The sequence below is a fragment of the Podarcis muralis genome, chromosome 4, assembly GCF_964188315.1.
Source record: "Podarcis muralis chromosome 4, rPodMur119.hap1.1, whole genome shotgun sequence".
NCBI classification, from domain to species: domain Eukaryota; kingdom Metazoa; phylum Chordata; class Lepidosauria; order Squamata; family Lacertidae; genus Podarcis; species Podarcis muralis.
This window is the reverse complement of record NC_135658.1, coordinates 80452653-80470994: the sequence shown is the minus strand read 5'-3', so window position 1 is coordinate 80470994 and position 18342 is coordinate 80452653. Positions and strand designations below refer to the sequence as shown.

Sequence of the window (18342 nt, the reverse complement as noted above, 5' to 3'; positions counted from 1 at the left end):
ACTTTTCCATCAATACGCAGTTGCAGGTTCAATTTGGAAAATGTTGCAGCAAATATGTGTGGGTGGGTGAATTTTCAATTGATGCCAAGTTTCACAGTATAAGTGTGGGAAAGTATCATGGGCTTCATAATATTCTAGGACCTTTGCCTGTCTTGTGTGCCTGGGGACCATGACTGTTTACTACATGTTCCTAGACTCCCAAATGTTATAGAAATGGAATGGTTAATCCATTGTACAACCACGGAGACCTTTCTTCAGCCTGTGAAAAAGCTGTCTTGTTATCCTGCACTGGGGATTTGCAGATGCCGTTTCATACATCTCACTCAGTTAAATTCTGTTAACATTTTGAAAAAGTACCTAAAACTTTTGTTTTCGCTTGTCTTGTCACTCCTAGGATATGACAGATAACAGCAACCACCAGCTGGTGGTAAGAGCAAAGTTTAATTTTCAACAAACCAACGAAGATGAACTTTCTTTTACAAAAGGAGATATTATTCACGTTACGAGAGTGGAAGAAGGAGGCTGGTGGGAAGGAACTCACAATGGCAAGACAGGCTGGTTTCCCAGCAATTACGTACGAGAAGTAAAATCAAATGGTGAGTTTCAAGAGTCTGCTTATAAACTGCCCAAACTTAATTTCTTTGTAGATTTCTATGTAGCATATATATTTGTGATGATGCATGCCAATGTATCCCAGCTAAAAAATGAGTGTGAAATTCTTTAATCTACCTTTTGTACATCAGGGCAGAGCACTGAATGAGAGGTTTTATTCTGAGAACTCCAGTACACGTATTGACAATATAGTTAGGTGCATTGCATACAGATACACAGATTTCCTTTCATGTTTAGCAGCCTCAGTAAGATCCCCACACATGTGATGGTGACTGCTAAGTAGGTGTATGCTCTGACACTTGTTTACAAGTTACTAGCTTTCACATTTGGATTCCCAGCCCTAGTGAAGATGGTTCACTGACCAGTGACAGGGAATGTAAAGCCCCAGGTCTTATCTTTCATTTTAAAAAATTACACCTGTTAGTTTCTATAATGTGTTCCAGAGTTTCCAGGCTAAGATTTATAACAAATGACCCAGATTCAGTGTTCTTCCTTTTTGTCACACAGCAATTTAACTCCATAAGTTTGCAGTTAACTACAGTTTCCTGTAGTGTCCAAGCTGGGAAACAATGGTTACCAGGTTTGGAACAAGGCAGACTTTTTAAAAAATCTTCAAATTGTGGTTTAAGATCCTGGCTTGTTCTAAAAGTGGAACAAGGAACTGTTATTAATTGAAGACTTCTTAGCTTACCGCAGTGTGCTGATGGAACAGACTCTGCGAACATGAAACACTCAGGAAAAAGGACTCATTCATATCTTTGTTTACTAAGCCGAGACGGATCCATATGAATGAGCTGTGTGCTTGTAAATAAATAGCTGAAGTAAATGGTCCTGAACCTTGCTGCAACAAGATTTAAGAAGAGCATTTTGTTTGACCTCTAGTGTCTGAGCTGTGAAATTGCATTCTACTGCTAATATATTCCCTATTTCAGAAAAACCCGTCTCCCCAAAATCAGGAAGCCTGAAGAGTCCACCAAAGGGATTTGATACATCTGCAATTAGCAAAAGCTATTATAATGTGGTGAGTAATCTTTATCTGAATTTCATGTGCACTACTTATCCATAGAATCTTGCTTAAGGCTAGAACACCGAAGTTGATGATGTCATGGTTTGTTGTGGTTTTTTGTTTGTTTGTTTTTTGCAAATGATATTCATCTGCAGGATCTGAGCACCTTAAACCATTATTTGCTAAGTTGCAGAGAGCCCACTAGCCATGTATTGTGGCAAACCAGGATGCTTGACAACAACTCCTGCCCGTTTTTGTATTCCAACATAGGCAACAAACCAGAAAGCTGCCCAGTTCCCAGTATGCCACTATATGTGGCTTGGAGGCTCACAGGTTTACAGTCTTGGCTTAAAGAATTGGAACCCAAATGCTGAAGTGAAAGGCTGATACTTAAAAATCGGTCAGTATTTGGAAGAGCTGGCACCTTATATGCCTACTGGCACAAAATATGCACATTTTGTCCTGTATGACTTTAGGGATACAAAGCAGCACAAGATGAATAAGGAAGAGCCCATGATCAAGTCTGAGTAGTTTCCAAGGACGTTATCCAAATAAGTGGTTTTGTTATTGCAAGATCTTCCGGTCTGCAAAATGGAATCTGTCCTCCCTACATGCTTCCTGCACCCTCCCCAAATCTGCTTCGGAGGGTTGGGGGGAAACCCCATAACAGATTTAGGGAGTGCAGGGGGAGAGGAGAAGACAAGGCATCCAGTTACACAGGTGAATGTCTTTGCACTAACAGAACTACTTTGTTGAAGACCGCCCCAAATACCCAGCTCAGTTTGAAGACTGTCTTTGTGCAAAAATGAAAAGGTGTTTCCATAAGTAGTGGGTACTGCATGCTTTGTGTTTATGCAGTGTGAATGATTGCAGTAGGGAGATCAGTTGGGAGCTGATGTAAGACAGAGCTGGTGTGGTGTGTATGTGTTGGTGGGGTGAGTGTTGCATATTTTGCGAGTCAAAATGTGCCTTGGCAAGAGGGCGGTTAAAGAGGGAAGGGATGGTGCTTTTATTCAGGTGGTTATGGGTAGGAGAGAGTGAAGGGTGGGGAGGTCAGAGGGTTGCAAACCATACCCACCTCTCTCTGAACTTCCACCCATCTTACAGATACTTGTTGGCCAGGCTACTCCATCCTGACACTTGATATGTTTCTTTTGTTATGTGCATTTTATTTGCTGTCTGTTTTGTAAACTATTTAGTCTTGATTTGGTATTAAGCGGTATGTAAAAAATGAAATGGGACGCGGGTGGCGCTGTGGGTAAAACCTCAGTGCCTAGGACTTGCCGATCATATGGTCGGCGGTTCGAATCCCCGCGGCGGGGTGAGCTCCCGCCGTTCGGTCCCAGCTCCTGCCCACCTAGCAGTTCGAAAGCACCCTTAAGTGCAAGTAGATAAATAGGTACCGCTTTCTAGCGGGAAGGTAAATGGCGTTTCCGTGTGCTGCGCTGGTGCTGGCTCGCCAGAGCAGCTTTGTCACGCTGGCCACGTGACCCGGAAGTGTCTCTGGACAGCGCTGGCCCCCGGCCTCTTAAGTGAGATGGGCGCACAACCCTAGAGTCGGACACGACTGGCCCGTATGGGCAGGGGTACCTTTACCTTTACCTTAAAAAATGAAATGAAAGTCAAGAGGCTGTGCTGCTGAGCTCTCTTGTTTTTGCAAATTCTTTGGTGCTGAGGAAGTCCTAGGAGATGTTTGGGGCTAATCTTTGTGGAAGAAAGCTGCTGCTGTGTGCACAAAATTTTGAACTGCAGCAAAAGAGAAAGAGGTGGGAAATTAAACTTGGAATAGTACATGGCTTTGGTGCAGATTCCAAACAGGCATTTTCATAGTATTTCTAGTAATGGCGGGTTGTGTTGTCTGAAAAGAGTGAGTGAGGGCTAATGCACACATTGCTATTCCTGTTTTCCTTATGATCTTCATAGGAAAAGGAAGGAAGGTTTTTGATGTGTGCCTTAATAGCACCTGAATCAGGTGTTTAAAGGAGCTTTTCCAGTTCCACATATAGGCCATGTCATACATTGGGAAGGGGATGCACCATCCTCATGTGATTGTGGAAGAGCCCTGTTCCACCGCAGAGATAATGCTAAATATACAATGGATACATTCCATAAGAATGTCTGATCAGTCATGTAGAGGCCTAGTCTGTGCAGTTTTTTGCTCTTTTATTTCCTATTTTATTGATGTCACAGAAGGAAGGTCTCTTCTGCACCTTGCAGGAATGGTGCTCTGTCACCCAGACTGGGACTTAGACTTACAACTGTATGTTCAAATCTTATGACAAGACGCCATCTTTGCCCATTTTCTCTCAGGACTTCTTCCTATGGAACGATGATGTCGGTTCCCCTACAACTGTTTGTAGGGAGCCTAATTATGGCCTTCCTCCAGATGTTGTTGGACTTCAGCTCCCATTTTCAGCAGTCAGCCTGGCCAGTGTTCAAAGATGATGGAAGTTGTAGAACAACAATATCTGGAGGCCCCTGTGTCCCCTACCATTGCCCTCCTCAAAGGAGGTTATTCCAAATGAATTAAGAAAGGGAACAATTGAGCCGATTGGGATAGTAAATGTTTTTGGCGTTGTTTTTTTTTAAAAAGAATGTTTGAAAAGTGAATATGTAATATGGAAATTTTAGAGAACTTCACTGATGAAATGTAACTTGCACTCTTGATGAGGGCACAAAATCTAAACATTGCTGAAAAATATTAAAAGGGTGCTTGTCATAGCTGGAATGTTAGTCTTTGACCAAGCTGAGTAAATCTGTCACTTGTCTCTCAGCTGATAGTTGACATGTGAATCTGTGAAGAGTATTTCTTGGGGAAAGTTTTCATAATGACTCCAGGGTCCAAAAACATTCCTCGGAAAATTCAGAAAAGTCGCTGTGAAGTTATTAAACTCAGCCCACATTTTGCATGGCTTTGGTTTTTTTTTTGTGTTTTTTAAAAGGAATGTTCACACATGTTATGAGTTGCATGTAAACGGACTTGATGAAGATTTCCTAAAATAGATCAGGAGACAGGCCCCTGTAATTTTGTGGACTTTTAGCAATCTCTTGTATAGTGTTGAATTTGGTTTTATCTGTTATTATCTTGTGACTATTTGAAATTTGTCTATTTAGAGATACACACCACTATTTGTGCATTACATATTTTTGACTTTTTATTCTGCATATACTCAGTTCTTCTGTTTCTAGGATGGGCGGGGGGAAAGTATATGCTATTACATGCAAAAAATAAAATGGAAAAAAAATGCAAGGATCTATTTTGCTCCAAAAAGTTTCTGGGTAGCTTCCCTTTATGATTATGTGTCCTTTTTTTTTTTTAGTGGAAGAAAAAACATTGTAAAGTGGCCCTTAGTTTCCTTTCACCTGATATCAAAACAGTCATTTAAGCAGTTTTGTTATTTATTCTTTTGAATAAAAGAATAGTCAAAGTTAGGGATGATAAATGGACATTGTGTGAGTGAACTGTTAGACATACTTGATATTTTTCTCCCCTCTTGTGACTGAGGGAATAGCTCACACTGAATGAATCCAGCTCTTTATGCTTTTTCATTTGTGTACAGACTGCTAAAGGTTACCATGTCTGTGAAAGCAGTCCACAGTTGGTACCTAGTTCCATCAGATGGTGATGGAGCTTTTGGGTCTTTGAAATCTCATGGGTTCTTGCAGCAGCCAGAATGTGCAGAAAGCAGGAAAGAGGAGGAAGGTGATTATTAAGAGCAGACAAGCATGGTGGCAAGATTAGAAAGCGTGAGGTGCAGCTACGCTGAATGTGAAGTATTACTATGTTTGATGCTTTGTAACCTCCAAAAATATTGTAAATGTGAGTTGTCTGGCTGGGAGGCAGGTAAGTGAACTTGAAGCCCATTCAAGAACAGGGAGACAGAAAGAAATTATGAGAATTGAGAACTTTCTGCATAAAAATCAGTATGAATCTTGAAAGTCAAAATAGGCTTTTTTTTTTTAATGGTACTTCATGAATGCAGGAAATGTAAAGGAGAATTTATTTAAACTTCAGGAACATGCTTATTTGTGGGAATTTAATTTACACTTAGCCGAAATGCAGCCTTGCTAGCTGCTGGTAATTAAGAAACTGTGTTACACTGCATGTTTTAATTTAGATACGGTTTATTTTCTCAGATTGGCAAATATACTGTGTGCATTTTAAAATTAAAAACAGTTAATTTAAAAACATTTAAGAGTGGTACTATTAAGTGTCTCTTAATAGGATCACTCTTAATTCAAAGACTAATACAGTTAATTAATTTTTTTTCCAGAGATTAGAGCATGAGAATACACCTTGATGACTCCTGCGTAAAAATGATGCAAAATAATGCCAGTGTAATCCCTGAAAGCCTTATAAAATATTTCTTCTAGATGCTTATTTAATGCCCCCCTCCCCACATACAATGCGGCTTTTGCTGATTGTTGGTTTTGTAATGCAGCAGGCAACAGGTTACCATGTATGCGATAGTGTTGTGGCCTGCTGATGTTTCAACATTGTCTTTTCTTTCTAAGATATAATTTATTAATCTTTCTGCTTCTTGTGTGCGAGCCAGTACTTTCTGACTGACTAATTAATAGCTTATGTGTTCTTTGTGACATCTGTCCTTCGTAGCGCTTCTTGCAAAATGGAGACATTTTAATCTTCGGGGCAGGAGTCAAGTTACCAACAAAAGAATGAACTCAGAAATTGTCTCCCCCCCCCCCCCCGCCCTCACTTCAGCTGAATAGGCCTATTCAAAGGAATAAAACTGAGTTCAGCAACACTAATGAAAGAAGCAGTGAATTCTCCGTTTCAAATAGTTCAGCATGCCACTTGTTTCATCAGGTTTTCATATAGACATCTGGCATGAATAATGGTTTTATGCCCATACCAACTATAAACTGCTGTATTGAATAATGTAGTTAGGCTAACTACATCCTAAGATCATGGGGGTCCTAGGGGATCCATTGCATTATATTAGCCTTCCCAAAGTAATAAAAAAATTGGGGGTTTAAAAGGGAAAGTAGCGGTAAAAACAGATAGCTTATTCTTGCAGATTGCAATGCTCTTAGCAACTACTGAAAACTACTACATTTCCCTACTCCTAGGGCAGTTCTGTTGTACACCGGGCAGTGTTAGAAACTCATATATAAGCTAGGTACTAAATGGCTCCTTAAAATGTCTGGTTGCCATTTTTGGGTAAGACATCTCCAAAGTCATATTTTTCAAATGATGGACTGACTGTGATTGATTCTCAGTTAAACATCTGGCTAGGTCAGGCGACAGCCTTGAACTGGGTTAAGAGCTTTGAAAACTTGAAGAAGAAAAGTCACTTGATCCAGGGACAGTCCTCATATACAGTGGTACCTTGGGTTAAGTATTTAATTCGTTCTGGAGGTCCGTACTTAACCTGAAACTATTCTTAACCTGAAGCACCACTTTAGCTAATGGGGCCTCCTGCTGCCACCACATAATTTCTGTTCTCATCCTGAAGCAAAGTTCTTAACCTGAGGTAATATTTCTGGGTTAGCGGAGTCTGTAACCTGGAACGTATGTAACCTGAGGTACCACTGTATATATATTGGCCTATTCAGACCTCTTTTTCTGAATGGTGACTGCTCCCACTCAGGCTGCACAGAAAAAGCATTTGGGTTCCAGAAATTCATTCCGATTGTGCAGATAAAATATAATTGATTGTGGTATTAGTGTGCGTAAACAGCCCAGATCCAATGATCTCCAGGCATGCACCTCCAGATGGTGTAGATGTCAGGATGCATCCTGGTGCCTGGGCATCTTCACTTGGTCGCAAAATGCACCTGGCTAATTTCAAAAACTGACATCTAGCTGCGCCTGCACTCCAGTGGCTGTGTGTGTGTGTGTGTGTGTGTGTAATGTTAGACAAAGGTGTGAGAAAGAAATTCAGGGTTGCAGTACAATAAGATTTGGAGATTCCGATATCACTCCTGTGTGCCACTGTTTGTAGATTGTGGCAAAAACCACACCCAAGGCAGGAAGGAGAGCTGCAGAGCAGAGTACAGTGATACCTCTGGTTACATACGCTTCAGGTTACATACGCTTCAAGTTACATACGCTTCAGGTTGCAGACTCTGCTAACCCAGAAATAGTGCTTCAGGTTAAGAACTTTGCTTCAGGATGAGAACAGAAATCGTGCTCCCGCAGCACGGCAGCAGCAGGAGGCCCCATTAGCTAAAGTGGTGCTTCAGGTTAAGAACAGTTTCAGGTTAAGTACGGACCTCCGGAACGAATTAAGTACTTAACCTGAGGTACCACTGTACCATCTCACACTTTTTAATTTCTAGCACACATTTGTCAAGAAATATTAGCCATCGCTGCCTTAAATAATCAAGGCGCTATAAGGAAGATATGCCAGACACATTGCCTTTTGCAGGCAGGATTTTTTCCCAGCCCTAACCTGGAGATGCTGAGGATTAACCCTGCAAAGTGTTGGTTCTACTACAGCCCTTTCCTACCATCCTGACCCTTTAAAAATGTGCTTTTTTTTTTACTACGCTAATTGCTTACACCTTTAATCAAGTGCACACTTCTTCCTCTCCTATTTACAGTCAAACTATAGAAAACAATATTGGTGTCTTGACATTTAGTTTCCTCCTCTCTGTAGCTTTAACACGACAGTCACAGGCCTTTTTTAATGTATTATAGGTGCTACAAAACATTCTAGAGACAGAAAACGAATATGCTAAGGAACTACAGACCATGCTTTCTAACTACCTGCGACCCTTACAAGCTAGTGAAAAGTAAGTACATCTTGCCGTTGAAAAACCTTATTTGAGCCACCATGCATCTTAAGGGCCTTCCATTATGGGCAGTGTAAGTTGCTTAAAACCTGCTCTGCGAGCCTATGGTGAAGGGCAGGCAACAAATTCAAAAAGCATTCATAATAGTAGTAGAATCCTAGAATTGTGTTGGAAGGGACTCTTGAGGGTCCAACCCCCTGCAATGCAGGAATTTCAACCCTCAGGGGTCATAGTAGTATTCTGTGACACTGTAATAGAGATGCACACAATATTATATCTGTTGTTTAGAGGCTAGTATGGGGGGGGGGCTGTAGGGACGCGGGTGGCGCTGTGGGTAAAAGCCTCAGCGCCTAGGGCTTGCTGATCGAAAGGTCGGCGGTTCGAATCCCCGTGGCGGGGTGCGCTCCCGCTGCTCGGTCCCAGCGCCTGCCAACCTAGCAGTTCGAAAGCACCCCCGGGTGCAAGTAGATAAATAGGGACCGCTTACTAGCGGGAAGGTAAACGGCGTTTCCGTGTGCGGCTCTGGCTTGCCAGAGCTGCGATGTCACGCTGGCCACATGACCCAGAAGTGTCTCCGGACAGCGCTGGCCCCCGGCCTCTTGAGTGAGATGGGCGCACAACCCTAGAGTTTGTCAAGACTGGCCCGTACGGGCAGGGGTACCTTTACCTATGGGGGGGGGGGCTGTAGAATTTATATTGAACTTTCCTTTTATCAATGTGTTGAATTAACATTCTGTGACATCACAACCAATGGTTCCAAGGGCTTATGGGTGAAAGAGACCCTGATTTTTAGTTTGTTAGAGGTGTATATTGTGGGAATTAGACTTTAGTTCTCATTTACAGAGAACTATGTGTATGTGGGTTGTTTGACCCTTTAATTTTCTTTTCCCTCCTGTTAAAAACTGCGAAAGATGCTCTCTTTTAAAGCTTAAAGAATGTACAACTTTTACCTGGTGTACTTGCAGTTACAGTGTAAACATATTTATACAGTGCAGGTGGATTTTTTTTTTTTAGTTGCGAAAGCACCTTATGTGATTAAACTGTTACAGATGAACAAACATTTACAGACTGACTGATAGTCTGAGGCAGACAGCACAACACAACATAACTTGCTGCTTTAACTGTTGAGATTCGCAGTAAATAACAAGATGAAAGATTTAAAAAAATTTTTATTAAAAGATGATCCAAAAAGAACTCCCTTAAGAGAATCAAGTCTTTTTGTCTTAAGACAGTCTTTAAAAGAATCTTTCCAAAAAAATTTTTAAAAAATTAATTCCAGTAGCACCTTAAAGACCAACTAAGTATAAGCTTTCTAGGTATGAGCTTTCGTGTGTATACACACTTCTTCAGATACTCTGAAGCAGAGGTTGCTACAGCCTTATAACTGTTGATGGCTGTTAATGATGGCAGTTGGTTCCGCAGGGAAGGGCAAGGGATTTTTAAAAGGACAGATGACCAAAATTAGCTTTAGCATGTATAATGGGACATGAATCCAATATCTCTATTCAGACCAGGTCTCTCCATAGTTTTTAGTTTGGTAATGAGTTGTAACTCAGCAACTACTCTTTCAAGTGTATTTCTAAAATTCTTTTGCAATAAGACAGCTACTTCATAATAAAGATAAGATGAAAGATAAAAAATTTTTTTATTAAAAGATGATCCAAAAAGAACTCCCTTAAGAGAATCTAGTTGTTGAGAATCGTGAGACTGTTTAATAACCGAACCAACTGAAATAACTGCCACAGAGTGTATGACATCACAGGATTCTACAGCGGCTGTCAAACATGATTCTGTTCTGGCAAGCTCCCTATGCAAGTTAGCCCCAGAGAAGAACCCCCCCCCCCCCCGTTCCCCACCTCACACATCTTTCATGTATTGCAGAGGACTCTGGGATAGAATCATAGAGTTGCGTCATCTGGTCCACCCCCTGCAATGCAGGAATATGCAGTGAATCTGGCTATGGGGGAAGCTGTCAATCAAAGCGTATGGAAAGCATAAAGATGTATATAGTGGGAAAGAACTTTGGCCTGTCTCCCCACCTCTCTAGCTTCCTGAGCCCCCAAGTGGGAAATTGGGGGTGGGTCTGTAATGCCAGGGGTGCATGTGAAAGGAAAGTGATTTTACGCCTCCTATATTGGAAGCCAGTCACGGCCATATAAGCAACACCAGAAATGATGTGGGCTGTTTTACGTACAAGTGCTTAATTTTCTTATTTTCTTTTTGGCTCCAGGTTAAACTCTACAGATACTTCATATTTAATGGGAAATCTAGAAGAAATCAGTTCTTTTCAGCAAATGCTTGTACAGTCTTTAGAAGAATGCACCAAGTATGTACTATCCAGTCTAGCAGACCTGTTTATGTTTAACTGTTTAGAATGACACCTGGCATCTGTAGACATTTGTAGCCCACACGTTGATGTAAATGTGTAAATCTTGCAGTTCAGTTGCAAAGTATGAACAAAGAACAGGAGTGACTTCTCCAAAAAAATGAAAGTACTATTCAAAAACAACCACCACCAATAGTTTTATGCAATGTGATAAAGGATATTAAAGCAGGTGATTTTTATTCTTTATTTTTTTTAAATACGCTTTCCAACAGTAAACATTCTTGAAGTAAATAATTTCAAAACATTAAAGTTGGTGCAGCTGTAACAATTTTGACTCTTCAGTTAGGATCATGGGAGTCGGTTGTTGGGTTATTGTATCCCTGCTTCTAGGGGATGTGGGTGGCGCTGTGGGTTAAACCACAGAGCCTAGGGCTTGCCGATCAGAAGGTCGGCGGTTCAAATCCCCGCAACGGGGTAAGCTACCATTGCTCGGTCCTTGCTCCTGCCAACCTAGCAGTTCGAAAGCACATCAAAGTGCAAGTAGATAAATAGGTACCATTCCGGTGGGAAGGTAAACGGTGTTTCTGTGCACTGCTCTGGTTCGCCAGAAGCGGCTTAGTCATGCTGGCCACATGACCCAGAAGCTGTAAGCCAGCTCCCTCAGCCACTAAAGCGAGATGAGCGCCGCAACCCCAGAGTCGTCCGTGACTGGACCTAATGGTCAGGGGTCCCTTTACCTTTTATCCCTGCTTCTAGCTTCATTCTCTTCATCACTGAGTTATCTCTCCTCCTCCGTGTTTGTCATGCTTATGGGCATTCGGCACAAAAGCAAGGACATTGATTGAAAAAAATAGAAGGCATCGCATCCCAAGTAACAGCAACTCATAATAAGCTATCAAATATATAACAATTTTACAACAATTTCCCCAACACTAGACTCCCAAAGCTACATTTGGTCTTTGAGGTTACTAAAACAAATGTCCTTGGTGCATTTGGAGTGCATTGTTCATTCAGCTTCAGAACATTAAAAAAATTACATTTACATTGCTTTCTTTCAGGTTGCCTGAAACTCAGCAGCGGGTTGGTGGTTGCTTCCTAAATCTGATGCCACAAATGAAAAATTTATACCTTGCGTACTGTGCCAACCACCCGTCGGCAGTAACCGTCCTCACAGAACACAGGTATGTGCATCAAGAACAAGAAAACCTTGTAAATTTAACTTGGTTTTTCTTTCCACTTTTTAATGGTGTTTTGCAAACAAATTGAGGTGTTTCATCAGGCACAAGACCGAAGATGAAGTGGCAGCAGATGTGAGCGTCAGTTTTGAAATCAGCTTTTTTTAGTGGAGGATTTGAGAATAAGCATTTATGGTGTTCAGCATGTAGATTTATTTCAATATAACTTGGGGCTCGTTCACACTTCCACTTAGAATCATAGGGTTGGAAGGGACCACAAAGATCATCCAGCCCAACTCCCTGCAACACAGGAATCTTTCGCCCAACATGGGGTTCAAACCCACAACCCTGAGATTAAGAATCTCATACTCTGCCAACTGAGCTAAGTGTACATCACTTGTCCTGTAGCTTGTAGGCATAAGTCAAAGCAGTTTAGCCTTTGCCCCACCACTTCCCCCCAGAAAATCTGGTCTTTATTGCTAAATTGGAACAAACATCAGTCTAGAGAAAACACAATGGATATTTACTCATATTTAGTGGTAAACGGCAGGTTTTCTTAGAGGAAAGAGGCAGTAGTGTGGTTCAGTCCTTACTCCTGAGGGAGTGTGCACAGGTTTGCAATCTTATAAGTCCTGTAGTGCTATTCATATTTAGTTCGGTGCCTGAAATAAATCAAATACTTTTTATTCAGGCACATGACAAAGGCTTTCTTATTCCGGCAGGCATTTTAAGGTGGCGTTTGTGTTACTGTCCAGTTTCACAATGAATTTTTATTGTTTTAATCTCTTGTGTGGTCTGTTTTTATATACATCACTTAGAAACGCTGAGGATTCAGCAGTCCATAAAATGCCTTAAATAATTTTGTTCATTGGATGTGTGAGATAATAGTTACAGGTAGTTCAGGCATATGATACCTTGGTTCTAAGTCGGGGATAAGCAACCTGAGACCATTGAAATGATGTTGGGCTTCAGCTTCAGCTAGTGTGGCCAGGGATGATGGGAGTTGTAGTCTGCCAACATCTGGAGGGCCACTTAGGTTTCCCACCCCTGCCCTACATGAACCAAACTGGGTAGTTTCCAACAATTGCACGTTCCCTCCTTTTCCTCCACAACAGTGCATTTTAATCTATGGAACTCACTGCTCCAAGATAATGATGGTGGCCACTCGCTTGTATGGCTTTTAAAGGGGATTAGATGAATTCCTGGATGATAGAGCTATCTCTGGCTGTTGGCCATGACGACTATATATGGAACCTCCATGTCTAGGGGCAGTATCCCCTTAAATGCCAGCTGCTAGGGAAACAACAGCAGGTGAGAGCTATTGCATTCAAGATGTGGTTGGCCATTTTGGGAAGCAGAATGCAGATTAGATGCAACTTTGGTCCGATCAATCAGAGTTGTTCCTTTTCTTAGGCAATTTATTTTAAAAATTGAGAAAATTTCTAAAGTACCATATTAAAAGTTGGAGTATCTGAACAGGACTAGGGTTTTCTGCTTCAATTATATTTGCTTAATGCATTAAAACTGAAATTAAACCATTGTGCTTTTGGAATGGTGTTGTGATCGAATGGCTGAATGTTGGGTGGGATGTTACAATAAGTAAAAGTAATTTTGCACAGCCTGTGGAAAAACATGATTCTTTCGGAGGATTCCAGGCTAACGCTAGCACCTATGGTAGCAATCTTTATAATATTTTCTGGTGTGTTTAATTCTGTGGCTGGGAGCACAGTGTTGACACTTCCTAATATATATTTTTTTACTTCGTTTTCAAAAGACGCACAGTGGTTGAGTGTATTGAGGCTTTGGCTACATTCCTAAGGTTCAGGGGTTCAAGTTCCACTCAGTGTTGTTATCAAGGGCTGTGTCAAGCCTACTGTGGGATTGATTGAATGTGATTGTGCTTTGAGTATAATAGACAGTAGAAACTAGCTTGCCACAGAAGTGCTTTCATTTAAAACAAATATATTTTAATAATAAAATTTGAGGTCTACATCACTATCCTTGGTCAGATGAATAGGGTTTCCTTTTTCTGATACCCGATGTTTTGAAATGATTATCTACGGACCAATAGGGCCATTAATTGATTCAGCTTATAACTATATTATTTTAGACTTGGAAGGAATGTGGACATTTCCATCCATCGTTAGCCCTCGCTCCTTATTCAGAAACCTGTAGTTAGCCACATATCAAAGTAACCTGACTATTTCTCACTTTGGGAGTTCTTAACACCCTCTAGCAGGATTGTCACTTGGTTTAAAGCAATCTTAGGTCTTTACTTAAGGGACGTGGGTGGCGCTGTGGGTTAAACCACAGAGCCTAGGACTTGCTGATCAGAAGGTCGGCAGTTCAAATCCCCGCGACGGGGTGAGCTCCCGTTGCTCGGTCCCTGCTCCTGCCAACTAGCAGTTCGAAAGCACATCAAAGTGCAAGTAGATAAATAGGTACCGCTCTGGCGGGAAGGTAAATGGCGTTTCCGTGTGCTGCTCTGGTTCGCCAGAAGCAGCTTAGTCATGTTGGCCACATGACCCGGAAGCTGTACGCCGGTTCCCTCGGCCAATAAAGCAAGATGAGCGCTGCAACCCCAGAGTTGTCCACGACTGGACCTAATGGTCAGGGGTCCCTTTACCTTTACCCATCAGTCTTACTGATGCAGCCTCAGTTAAATCTTTACCAAAGGCAGAAAAGTCTTAAAACAAAGGTAAGAATACTTTCTGTGGAGGCAAATGGAAGCAATCTTTTTCCAGCATTAACCCAAATGAGAGAGCAGATTATAAAAAGAAACTACAACCAAGCACAACACTCAAAACTTCTCCTGCATGCTTCAAGGCTAAAAATTGCATCTGTAGAACTGGAGCAAGGCTTAAAGCCACTTTTTCTTTTAAAGTACAGTTTAACAGAGTGTTAGAAGATCCTGTAGCTGGAACCTGATTTGAAATTACTTGATTGCATTTTTTAACAAAAACAGATTTCGAAATGTGAAGCTTAAATAGCATTTATGGAAGATAATGGGAGCATGGAATACAGATAAGCATCTGAGTCAGAGAACCTTTTGTCCCTCCTCCACTTTGCTTCAGAAAAAGGGCTGCTAACATAGAGGGTGATGTCATACTTGAAGCAACAGCCCAAGAATAAGGCATTCTATCTAGAAATGCTGCACTAGAGACAGTAAAAAGCTTAGAGTCATTAAGTGAGCCAAGGGTTTAGTGGAGGGTTTTCAGCATGCATTGTCTATGTGACATATTTAGACCTTTCAGCAGTGAGAGTTCATGTTCCGTCTACTATAGACAGGAATTGGAAGTGTAAGTTGCAGTTTTAAATGTTTCTTTTTCCATTTGTTTGTTCATTTAATGCTAAGAGTTTTCCTATTGTTCACATGGTTGTAGGTGCTTTGAGGTTTTTAAAGATACTCTTCCTAGTTTTTTGTTGTTGTTTTTTTAGTGATTTTACATGTTAAAAATGTTGTTGGTTTGGATCCCTTTTAGAGGCAAATTGCAAATTCTATTTTAATACCTTACTAACCTAGGAGACTTCACGAAGCACGGATGATAACAGTCACTTCTCAGGACTATCTTTATTGGAGAGGTTTCAAAAATTCCTTGATACCCAAATTTTGTAAATGTATACTAGCTTTGTAATAATATTTATGCTTATTTATTTTACATACCTAGTCTGTTTTGGATAGATTTAAGATTTTAATAATAGGCCTATTTGTTTCTTGGCTAAACTACTATCTCTTGCATATCTCATTTTGTTTCTTCCCTGTGTACTGCTTTAGCTAAATATGGAGTGGATTCATTGTGAAATATTCAGCAGCATTTAGACAAAAGTGCATATTATAAAAACTTAGTGTCTTTGTTAAAACAGCTGTGATCTTGAACTAACCACACTGATTTGTAGATGTAATGGTTGTTGAAGGAAATAAATTAACTATGCATAGTCTTTAAATAGTTCATTAATGGCAGTTTTTTTTAAAAAAAGAAAAGTTCTTTCTTGATCAGAACACTATTTAAAACATTCTATTTTTAAGTGCTTGGCTAGTTGATTCTATCCCATGTATTGAGTTTTGTAGCTAAAGCAGGGCTGTGTTATGTTTGAATATACACAGACTCTTGAATATAAAAACTGTTTCTGCTCTGTGTACTTCACATTTTGTATATAGCGTATGTACATACAGCCTTCTGTCAAGCACATGTCCATGAACATATTGGTGGTGGTGTGGACCATTTTTATGGTCTTAGGGATTTGGTTTAAACACAAAATGAGGAAGCTTGATATTACTCCTGAAATCAAAACTATATTTTCCTGAAGTGTTGCGGTAGTAGGAACGTGTTGCAGCTAACCTTGGACTTTCTTGGTAATGAGAATGTTCAGTGGGAAGGACGCATTTGACTCTTCAGTGTATGGATGGGGAAAGGTCAGTTCAGACTTACAGAATCATAGAATTGTCAAGTCGGGAGGGACTCCAAAGGTCATGTAGCCTAACCCCCTGAAATGCAGGAGTCTTACAGCTCTTACTATCAAAAAAATCTTTCTGAAGTTTAGTTGGGTTCTTCTTTTTTGTAACTTGAATCCATTGGTTTGAGTTGTACCCCCCAGAGCAGGAGAAAACAAGCATGCTCCCTCTTCCATGTGACAGCCCTTAAGATGTTTGAAGATGGCTATCATATCTCCTCTCAGTCTCTTCTTTTCCAGGCTAAACATACTCAGCTCCCTCAACCGTTCCTCATAAGGCTTGGTTTCCAGACCCTTGATCATCTTGGTCGCCCTCCTCTGCACACATGTCAACATGTCAACATCCTTCTTAAATTGTGGTGCCCAGAACTGGGCACAGTACTCCAGGTGTGGTCTGACCAAGGCAGAATAGAGTGGTACTATGACTTCCCTTGATCTGGACACCATACTTCGGTTGATGTAGCCTAGAGTGGCATTAGCTTTTTTTTGCTGCTGCATCACACTGTTGACTCATGTTAAGCTTGTGTTCTACTAAGACCCCTAGATCTTGCAAGGAATCATAAGAGAACCTAGCAGAGGAAAGTTTTGGGGATTCCACTTGTTGGATTGTTATTTAGAGCATGACAATAGTTAAATGCAACATTGCAGATGTGTAGGTAGACTAGACTTCCTTTTAGAGGAATGTTGTGACTTAGCTGAAAAGGGTGTGTATGTGTTGATGGTGGGTGTGCCAACATACAATGCTTTCTTGACATTCTCTCAATTGTGCTAGAGTGGATTAAATTGCTGTGGGAGATTTGAGGCTATACAAATGCAACTGCGATGGCAGTTCTTAAAAATGTACTTTTTATTTGTGTTTCTTCTGGAAAATGTTCAGTAATCTATTATTTAACTTTGTGTTCAGTGTATTTATATATTTAAATTATCCTTAACCCTTCTGCATTACCATGTTGTCCTGAGTATACCTTAACTTTAAACAATAACAATAAAACAACAAATTAAACAAAATAATAGCATAAAATACAATAAATAAATTAAACAGTAGATGAAAAAACAGCATTAAAGGAACCAGATCTTGAAAATACTTATGATTAGACTAAAGCAACTTTCAATGCCTGCTTAAAGGCCAGTATGTTCATTTCACAGTGTGGCTTGTTATTATTTTGGTAGTGTGATTTCCCCCTGATGCTTTGGCCCTATGCAGATTTGCTTGGGTTTAAATGCCATTGAACAACATAGTGCTTAATTCCAAGTACATGAGCACAGGGTTGAACTGTTAATCTTCTAGGACGTTAGCTCTCGTCATCAGTATGAATAATATGTTTAACATCACCTGAAATACTTGATTATTTATAGTGCTGGGAGTCCTAATTTTAGCTCTAAATTGATGCATTCTTTTCAACTGGGATTCAGAGAGAATTAAAGCTAAGCTTGAAGAACTGCTTTTCCATCAAAAAAATACGGATAAGATTAGGCTTGTTCATATTTTATTTTATGAGGAAGCTTAACCCTTTCTCAGAAAAAGTAAAAGCAGACTATTGCCAAAGAAGTTAAATGATTTATTTCTCTCTGGTTTGGCTGATTTTACTTCTTTGCTTTTGTTTTAACTTTAACTTCTTTTTTTATGAACAGTGAAGAGCTGGGAGAATTCATGGAGATGAAAGGAGCCAACAGCCCTGGGATTCTTGTATTGACCACAGGCCTGAGCAAACCTTTTATGCGCCTGGATAAATATCCCACATTGCTCAAAGAACTTGAAAGACACATGGAGGTATATCTCAGCAGCATTAACATTCCACCTTAATGATGATTTGACAATGATGACCTTAAAGGTACATTTCAGGAATGATGAGTCCTAAAGGACATTACTATGCTCTGGTTCTTCTGATGTAAAGGAAGTCATAGTAGTCTGGAAAGATCAACTCCATTAGAGTTCTGGGGCTGTGATTTCAAAGACAAAAATAAGATGCCCTGATCCTAAAACTGTGGCTTGCTCTGGCCTATAGTATGAG

General features: G+C 40.5%; 1 protein-coding gene across 4 annotated transcripts in view; it reads left to right on the top strand.

Annotated features, from left to right (window-relative positions):
- ARHGEF7 (Rho guanine nucleotide exchange factor 7) overlaps positions 1-18342 on the top strand; it is an 82652-nt gene that overhangs the window by 27848 nt on the left and 36462 nt on the right. For all 4 annotated transcript variants that reach the window (XM_028728119.2, XM_028728118.2, XM_077927670.1 and 1 more), the window contains exons 5-10: positions 395-596; positions 1545-1633; positions 8283-8377; positions 10608-10703; positions 11762-11884; positions 17963-18101. In XM_028728119.2, coding sequence (XP_028583952.1) covers positions 395-596; positions 1545-1633; positions 8283-8377; positions 10608-10703; positions 11762-11884; positions 17963-18101 — 744 coding nt within the window. The remainder of the gene's footprint in view (positions 1-394; positions 597-1544; positions 1634-8282; positions 8378-10607; positions 10704-11761; positions 11885-17962; positions 18102-18342) is intronic.